Consider the following 9,743-nt stretch of genomic DNA (forward strand, 5'->3'; position numbering starts at 1 on the left):
GGGGGGGGGGGGGGGCATGTGCCCCTTCCCCCCCCCACCAGTTGCCTATGATATATGGATCAAGGTGCTAATTCACAAAGCCCAGGAGGGGGTTCTGGTTGGGTACTGATACAGATCACTGAGTCAAACCAGACGACTGTATGGATGTGTCTGTATGGAAAAGACAGGGCTAGGCAGAGATACATGACTTGATTTCATTCAGTATGAGGAAATAGGGGGCAGGCACAACCCAGTCAAAGGACAAGGACCAGCTCAGAAGCAGTCCACTGGTTTCCCAGGCCAGGGTCTGGCCACTAGACCAACACAACCTGTCCTGATATAATAGTTACGTTGCAGCAACACAATGTAGAAGCCATCACAGGAAGCAGCATGGCAGGAATGAAAGGTGATTGCCTTCTTTGTGCTCCAGATGCAAGAATTCTGGTCCAAAATGATTGCTTTGGGGCCTACAAGAAGGACATAATATTTACCTCATTCTTTACTGGATGAGCATTAGCAGTTTGCCCAGATCTGCTGGTTCCATAGAGATCACTACTGCACGAGCAGTAGATAAGAGTGGTTAATGCCATACTATTAACACCACTAGAAATGCAAGAGGAAACTCTTTAATATTTGATATAGGGAGAAGGAAAAAAGGGGAAGGAGATATATTGTTTTGAAGGATTTACAGTTACTTGAAAATATCTTTTTAAACTCTGCCCCACACCCTCTATTACCACATGCTAGTGCATTATGCTTTCCTCTACAGAGTTCAGCTAGGCTTTCTAGGAGCTCACACAACACCACTGAGTTTGTAATGTCTTGGCACTGAGACACTGTTCTTTCCGTAGAAGGGAAACACGAGGTCTAACCATTGGCTTGAAGTTACACATTACATTTACTTCCCCCTCCTCCCTCCCCTCCCATCTCCTTGGTCTTCATTTCTGCAGGACAAGAATTTGGGAAGTGTGAAAGGGAGGGAAGCTCCTAAGAGGAAACACGATGGCTAGAATGGGAACGGCAGCACTTCCTCATTACATCTGGCCATGACAGAAAGCCTCAACACCACAGAGCTAATTAGACGTACTGTGTTAAGTGACTGCAATACCTTCTCTAGGAACCAGTCCGGACGACTCCCATTTCCATCGGTTCGAATCCTCATCTTCCGAAGCGGTGCAATATCATTGATCTCCATGACAAAACTGTCCTCCTGGGCTCTCTCAAATCTGGAGAAATGGAAAGGTCACTCAAAGTTTGCAACATCTGCCTTCGCTATTTCAGGCTGACAGTCACCAGACCCTGTCCACACTGAGACTCAAGCCACACCAGCACAATCACTAAGACAATGATCATCAATCACTGTTCTAACTGCACCAAGCTGGGGTTGAGCTTTCCCGTCCAATTGTAAGCCATCATGGTTCTTGTAAGCAAGCAGTTTGGGTGGGGATTATTTTCCCCGAGTATCAAGCCAGTACAAACCCTAGTATAAATTTGCTTCAGATACTCCATAGCATAGCTTGCTATTCTGGTTGTAACTGGCTATATCTCTCTTTACAGCTTGTGTGCAAATTGTAGTACTGCTAGGGAGGGGTTCAAACTAAAATCCCCATCTAAACAGGTTGCCCTCCCCAAGGTTTGCAAGTTTAAGTCCGGAATCAGATGCTGCACAGTGGTTCCCTTTCCTTGTATAAACTATCATACAGTGGAGTTATTTACTCTGATACAATGCATGTGTAGATGCTGATGGGCTGGCTGTTTATGCCGATGGGGGCATGAGGGTGCTTCAGGGCAGGGGCTGCCTGCCTGCTAGCCCTCACACTAAAGCACCCTTGTGCCCCAGCCAGCCCCTCTGCAGCACACTGAGCTGAGTCAAAGCACCCCTGGGCTGGCAGGCTGACCTCCGGGGCCCCCTGCCAGCTGGGGCTGCTCTGCCCAGGCTCAATGTGCTACGGTCCCAGGCACACGTGTGAATGTTGTGCCCAGGAGCAATAAACTCTAGTGCAAACTGTGCTGGAGTTTATTGTGTCACACTAATATTGCATGTAGATGCATCCACTGGGCATGAGACACTCGGCATGCATCCATCTATATGAGACACTACGTCACCGAGCTACAGTGACATAGTATCAGCGGGCACAAACCATGATGCTGCCAGTACTGCGCAGTAGTGTTGGAAACAACCTGTGCAGCAGCGGGACTGCGCAATTCTGGCAGTTAAAACAAGTATTAAATGACTTGGGTCATTAGGGTCAGGTCATTTAGTTGGGTGCTCGTGTAGATGCACCCGCTGAGAACTTTGCAGGGAGCAAGGCTACAGCTCTTCATGTGTTTGGGGAGAGCCACACACACTTTGAGCATTACCACAGGCAGGAGAATAAATAATCATACTATCCCTTCCCCGGCAGCGTACCTGCTCCCAGTTGTGCAAGGCTGTGTCATGAAGGGAAAATACTGCCTTATAACCTATGTTCAGATTATATCGTCACACTGTTATCTCAGCCTGTATAGCTGCAGATGTTAGTAACAGAAGTTGGCATGAACACTGAGGTGTTCACTTCTATACAATCCCAGACGCATTCAGATGTGAGGTTACGGTAATGCCCTATTTCTAGTTAGTCATGGCTAAGTTTACCCGGTGCTTATTACTTTGCAAAACCTATCTTTGTGCCTGCCACAACACTTTTCTGTGGTCGTGAATTCCAACAGTGACTTTGCATTTGCTTTTATGCCTGATGAAGATCCATTCCTGTTTCTAACTTGGTAAAGACAAAAGGAGAAGGAGTAAACTACCAATTTTCATCCTCTCATCATTGTTTTTAAAGCGTTATGTCCCTGTCTCACTTTTGTCCTTTCCAGGCCAAAGAAGTCTAGCCTAAGGAGTCTCCTATTATTCTGTACCTACATCATCTTCTCTACAGGAACAATCCTCGTCCAGATATCCTCACCTGTTACTTCCAAGAACCCAGTGCCCTATGCAGAAGAAATGGATGGCCCAAGTAGGTCTTTCATCTCTTCTACATCCAATTTACATGAACACACAGGATAACGGCTACAAGTCTGAGCAAAAACTGAAGAGGGAAGGGAAGAGCACTAAAGACCAACTATTTGGTACTATGCCTTTTCTAGGACGCTGAACCACTTATCTACAGCAGCGTTTCTCAACCCGTAGGTCGTGACCCAAAAGTGGGTTGCAAGAATATATGAAACGGTTGCAAACATACTTTAAAAAGGGATTCTTTTTTAAGGAAGAAAAATGTGGGAAGCCATGGCTTTTCCCTTGCAGGCTGGCAGATTTCCAGCGTGCAAGGGGCTGCTTGTGGCCCCCCTGGCCCACACACTGTGGGGCTGGGGCCTGGGGGCAGTGGGTCGGGAGTGAGGGGCACTGGGCCAGGCCTGGCCATCGATGTTTCCAAATGGGTCCTGGTCCAAAAAAGGTTGAGAACCACTGATGTGCAGGATTGCATTAAGCTTTCTTCCCCATGCCAGTACTCACTAATATTTTTATTCCTCAGAGCTCAGGGTAATAGCAATAAAGCAATTAATAATGCCTTAAATCTGTGGGAGATTAGACCGCTATTTCCTAATAAGGTGGCAGGCTCCTGTGAGTGAGCTGGTACTGGCTGGCAGCAGTGAAGACTGAAGTTTTTTAGCAGTTTTGTCTACAGTGCTTCTCCTCCTTCACACTCCTACTTACATGATGACTACAGACATCTCCGTGACTCAGGGGAACTGTTGGACTAAGAGGCAGCAGGAGTGTCAGACAAACTGGCAACAAGCGCTCTGAAGCCATGCGTGGCAGGTGCTGTCCCAGGGTGTGCCCCTTTGTGGCCTTGCCTAAAATATTTAAGGTGATATTCTCCTTTTTGGGGGTCTGATTAATTCAGTCTTTACAAAATATGGGATTAAAGGACTTCTCCTTCCAGCCTGGCAGCCTCTGCTTCTCTTCAGCTTCTTCAGGCATTTCACAGCCAGGGCCTATAAGAGGCGAGGAATGGGGGTAGTTATATTGGTCCCCAGGCTTGGGCAGTCCCTAAAATCAGATCCCTCTTTGTCCTGTTTCCAAAATGGGAGGTGTGGGGCCCCCAACCAGGATGTATTGGGCCTTCAAATTTCTCTCAGTGCCCCAGCAGCATTCCTGGTGGGATCCAGGCAAGTGTCCCCATCCCTTTCCAGGTTGTTTGCACTTTCTCAGCTGCCAACTGGGTTTTAGCATGCTCAGGATATAGCTGATTAACACCTAGCTCCCTATCCCCAGCTTGTCTGCTGCTCCTTTAACCTTTCCTTCCTTAAAAGGGCCATGAACAGGTGGTTGGCACTGGGCCCAGATACTTGGTAAGAAAGGGATAAAACACTGTTGTAATAATTGGAGCTGATAGATCTCTCCTCATTGCAAGCTCAGGTGTGGGAAGTCAGTGGGAGTCCATAAAATGTTTCAATAGCTTGTGACAATCAACAAGGACAGACGGGAGTGTGAACAGGAGGCAGAGACTGGATTGCTCCCCAAGGACGGGCTTGTCGTGCAACTCCAGGGCTGTGCCCGGGTCATGAATGCTAAGCGGGTAGAGGATGGGACAGAAAATTAACATAAAAATGGATGTGTTGGAAATTAGGTGAATGGGGGAATGAAACACTAAGATTTGTCCACTCACTACCCTTGTTCCTAGATGTTTAAAAAGGGCGGCTTTAAGAAACAAAATAGTAGAAATGGCTCCTGGGAGATTTCCTAGGGAAAGGCAGACAGGCCGCTATTTTACTCCAGAGATTCTGTCCTGTGTCGGCGAGCCCAGATTATCAGGACTTCATGACCAATGTTTTGCAAAGGACACCTGGCTGTTACGGCTCTGCCTTCAAGGACCCTAATTTAATAATCCCTCCACCCCGTCTCCCTTGCTGTCTTTTCAATGCATTCTTCCAGCTGTAACTCTTTCTCTCAGTTTTCACCTGTTCTGGAGGCAACTGTGGCAGCAGTGCCAGCCACATGACCAGTGAAGCAGAGGGAGCCGGCCAGATAACATCCCATTCCAGAGAAACGAGCCACAATGCAAAGCAATAGGTGTTGTGGCCAATCTGCGAGGCCAGGGTGTAAATCTGTGACTGACCAGCTGCCTTGTGTGCTGAGATTATCAATAAAGGTATGAATCCCCTACCTTTTACTACCCCCGTTCTCCTCCCTCTCTGAGTCTCTTTCATCAAACGCAGGAGTAACGGCCACCCCACTGTGAACCCTTCCTTCCCTACTAAAAAAGATCGATTGACAAAATACGAGACTAATCCACATCCTCTCTCTGGTCAAGGGGGCTCTGATGGGCTTCATTTAGGTTGCCCGGTTGCACCACGCAGCTTCAAAAATGGTTTGTGTTTTGGTTTTGATTCTTTTTCTTCAATATGTTTGTGAATTTTGGCATGCATTTTCCAACATGTGTGCAACGGTCTCTGTTCACGAACTCCTCAACCATGTTTAACTGTGTAATGCTGTATGGTGACAGGGTTATGTCAACGCCTTTGACTCAATGAGCCCATTTATTCCAATGAAATTACGACCACTGCAACTTGAACAGAGCAAGGACACCAGCATTTCTGAGCCAAAGCTACAGCATGTAAAAGCTACTTTATGCAGTGCATAAATTAGAAGTTAACCTTTATGAGTCGCTCTGTGTGCAGCGACTATCTTTTCACTCTGTTGTGAGGAACCCTGTCTTGAAGATACGTCTGGTGACTGATAGCACAAACTGTGTGAATCTCCCTCATCATGTCCTAATGTAGTTATAACATAAGTTACTTCCCAACTTTTTAACCAGTTAAAGAAGAAGTTATGTTTTTGCCTGGCAAGGCCATTCAGTCCAAGGATTTCACCTGTATCTAGCTGGTCATTTAGAGCTACCTTGAAGGACTGCCCCAGCAGTGCCTGGAAGTAAGAGGAATCCCTTCAATATATCTGCAGATGACCAGCGCTGGCATGGAGTTGTTTTTCTGGTTTAGAAACAGAACCAATATCTCATCTCCTCACTAGTTGGGGTTGCCCATTGGATTTAATGCACTGGAAAGCAGATGAGCTACAGAGATGTGAAGGGCACCATGAAGAACAAGTTCATCAGCACTCAGGCACTCCATGACTTCTAACTGGTCTTTTGGGGCACTTGTACACATGACACCATTACCATGTACACATGACAAAAATGTCACTTTGTGTGGCTTAGTGGTGTCAAACTGTACACATTCAAGAGTTTGGGGGGTTTCAAATGAGTTTGCATCATTGCAAACTAAGCTACATCCTGATGTAGTTTAGCCTGCAACAATGCATTGCAGCCATTAGTCAGCTCATTCCCTGGCCGTGGGAGAGGTGGGCAGGCTCAGCAAAGAACAGGATCAGGCCCCTTACCACTCTGACTTCAGCAGGTGCCTGACAAGCTGCTGGCAGGCCAAGTGACCCCCAAGCTGTGGGGGACCCCAGTCCTTCCCTCCGCAGTGGTGGCACCCCCCCCAGGGATGCCCAGAAAGGCTGATAGTGCACTGGGTGCTGCCCCAGCTCGGGGGGTCGGGGAAGAGTTGGATCCGAAGGCATCCCTACCTCAGCTTGGGGATAGCACCCAGCTTGCTAGCAGCCCACCTGGGTGGCCCTCCAGCTGCCACTGCAGAGGGAAGGACCAGGACCCCCTGCAGCTCAGGGGCCACTTGGCCTGCTGGCAGCTCATCCCCCAGCCGTGGGCAGGCTCCGTCAAAGAAGAAAAAATATCAGTTCCCTCGCTGTAACAGTACCAGAAAAATAAAACCCCACCATTTCAATGAAAAAACCCACCGTTTCATTTTAGGGGGCACAGAATGCAACCCTAAGAATGAAATCCCCGTCATGTACAAACGCACCTGGGTATCTCTAATAGGAGGGAGGGGGAGAGAGGGGAAGATGGCACCAACAGCTGTAGCTTTCTGGAGCCTGCCTGGTTCAAAAAGGACTGAATCCGCTATGCTGGTTTGAGTCCTTTGAAGACAACATAGACATTTTAAGCAGGGATAACCTTAACAAAGGACACCATTGTGTTTACATAATGGAATACAAGAATGATTCAAAATCATTTTAACAGGCTCACCCAAGGAAGCATTTGGTAATGACAACTGCAAATAGAACATCTTCCTATTGGAAGATCCAAAGGTCTCTTCATCCTATTGAATGCAGAACTCGTACCTGTTATTACACCAGTCATGGGGTCACAGTTGTCCAAGTTGACGTGCTGTGAGGCTGTAGGCTACATATGGTATCCCTACCACAAACTGGGCCTAAATTATATTCTAAATTCTAGATCCTTATAGTCTACAGCACTCTGAAAATTACATAGAAGGACATATTTAATTTAAATATTAGAAATCCTACATTTTTAACATTAGAAAATAAGTCATATGTGGGTCTTTGGGACTTGGCTTAGGTTATCTTTGCTTTTTCAGTACACACAGATTCTTGTTTTGAGAATGTCTAACTGTAGTGTAGGCGTTCTAAGGGAGAAAATCAGTGGTTTTAGGTGGCAGATAGGTGGCAGGTAGGATTTCTGACACCCAAGAAGATACTGGAGTCAGGATCAGTTTACAGACTAGGTATATTAACTGGCTTTTCTGGATAAAATGACAGCAGAAGTGGAGTAGTTACAAAGCGTAACTTTTATTCCTCATCTTTAGGTTTCACAGGGTGCATCTACATGTGCGCTTTTCTGCGGAGCTGACTAATTAGCTCCGCAGTAAAGTGTCACCATTTACATATGCAACCATATTAGGGTGTAGGGAACTAACTCCGCTGTAGAATAATACTGTCTGGGACAAGTACTATCCTACAACAGAGAAGTTACATGAGCCAAAACACATGAGTAGACAGTGACCAGGGCCAGCTGAGGCACAAGGGTGCTATAGTGTGGGGGCTGCCTGCCAGCTAGCCCCACACTCGAGAACCCTTGTGCTCCAGCCAGCTCCTCTGCAACACATTGAGCTGGGGCAGAGCAGCCCCAGACTGGCAGGCTAACCCCATAGGCCTTCTGCCAGCTGGGGCTGCTCCAACCTGGCTCAACATGCTGCAGCCCTGGGCACACATGTAAATACTGCACCTGGGAAAAATAATGTCCAGCAACTGCTCCAGAGTTCATTGCTATGTGCTAATTACACATGTAGATGCATTCACAGTACACAACACTGGGATATAAATCCTGGGGAAGTACACATTGCTCCTAGACCAGGCTCTCTGCAGGCTCAGGCAGACATGGCTGTTTTGGCCTACATTTACTTTGGGTTTTTTAAGGGTTTTTTTGTTTGTTTTTTAAGGGAAAAAGAAATTGTAGGCTATGTCTACATTGCCTCCTGCTGAATCTCACCACTTGCCCCCAAGCCTGGCAGGCAGAGCTCAGACATCCTGAGCATGCTCTCCAAAGAATCTGCCAGGTGGAGTAGAAGGGAAGAGTGGGCTTGCTTCTTAGTGGCCATCCCAGAGCCAGTGGGGAGGGACTGTGGCCTAGCCTTACCTTCTCCAACAAACATGGATTCCATAGCAAAATCTGCAGTGGTGACTGCACAGCATACAAGGCCTCGACTTTTGGTAACAGGATACTACAATATCTGCAGATTCCCTCACAGTGTACAGCTTTAAAACTACATAGAAACAACCTTTGTACAAACAACAAAGGATTATACCATTTGTTGTATAGTATATTCCATCCTTCTGTCTTGTTCAACAGTGTGAAGAAATCTCCCACTGTCTGTCTCTGGATTGGGACATTTCAGGCTCAGGGGAGAATGTAGCACCCGTATACACTTGGGATTGTGTATGGTCAAGTGTGTTTGGATTTATTTTGCTGTGTATCTTGTTTGTGCTGTATATTTTGCTTCCTCTAGGACTGGAGAGGACCACTTCCCATCCCCCCTTATTGTGTCTAGACCCTTTGTCTTAAGTTTCCCTCCAAGGAACCAGTAGAACCAGTTTGGTGACTCTGGCCACTTCACTGGGGCGGGGGGGCAGGGGGGTGCTGACCATTTTTGAAATGACTGGTTTGCATCAGCAGTGTTCAAATAATGCCTGTTTCTGGTTGGAACAAAGTGATGAGGTCAGAAGAATTATTTAAGGGTCAGGCCACCTAGTCGGGGGGTGGGGGTGCGCTCTTCCTCCAGTGGGCATCTTGGAACAGACTCAAGCAGTAAACCTCCAGAGTGAGTCTCTCTATGGATGAACCAGTGAGAATGTCTGAAAATTAGCTAGTAGATTAGATCTAAGTAATTTAGATGCATATTAAAAGGGTCCCTGAACCCAAATTTGATGAAAGGCTCAATTTATTCTGTATTGCTCAAAATTTTTTGTGTTCTCTTAAACTTCCCTTGTTCTACTCTTCTCCCCCATTCTCTCTCTCTCTGATCAGTAAAAGGCTATCTGGCACAGCGCGCCTAGCTGTAAATGCCTGAGGGGAGAGGGGTCAGAGATGTGTTTCACTCCTAGCAGCGCTCAGCTGTTTATCAACTAATTCAGTTCTACCCGAGAATATCCTGAGAGGCTCCAGACTACAAGGAGCACCAGTAGGCAAAGCACCCCCAAGGCTGGCTGGGTCTGTGTACCCCAGGCTGCACAAAACCCTAATAGAGACCAGTGCCCAGGTGGTGGCAGCATTTCCCCAGGCTTGCGTGAGGTCTCCAGGAAGGGGGGTGGCCAGATGCAGGCTCCTCAAGGGAGACTCCCGAAGCGTGATTTTGGGTGTGGCACAGTGAGGTGGGTGACTCAGCACAGTAGCCCCCTACTGCCCCAC

The 9,743-nt window shown here is 47.3% G+C and overlaps 1 protein-coding gene across 1 annotated transcript in view; it reads right to left on the bottom strand.

The window, feature by feature from the left end:
• The window catches only part of LOXHD1 (lipoxygenase homology domains 1), a 156,175-nt gene that overhangs the window by 53,035 nt on the left and 93,397 nt on the right, over positions 1 to 9,743 (bottom strand). The window contains exon 18 of the mRNA XM_019518294.1: positions 1,088 to 1,205. Within this exon, the coding sequence (XP_019373839.1) occupies positions 1,088 to 1,205 (118 nt within the window). The remainder of the gene's footprint in view (positions 1 to 1,087; positions 1,206 to 9,743) is intronic.

The sequence above is a fragment of the Gavialis gangeticus genome, unplaced genomic scaffold (assembly GCF_001723915.1).
Source record: "Gavialis gangeticus isolate Ggan-Ray unplaced genomic scaffold, GavGan_comp1, whole genome shotgun sequence".
Taxonomy (NCBI): Eukaryota; Metazoa; Chordata; order Crocodylia; family Gavialidae; genus Gavialis; species Gavialis gangeticus.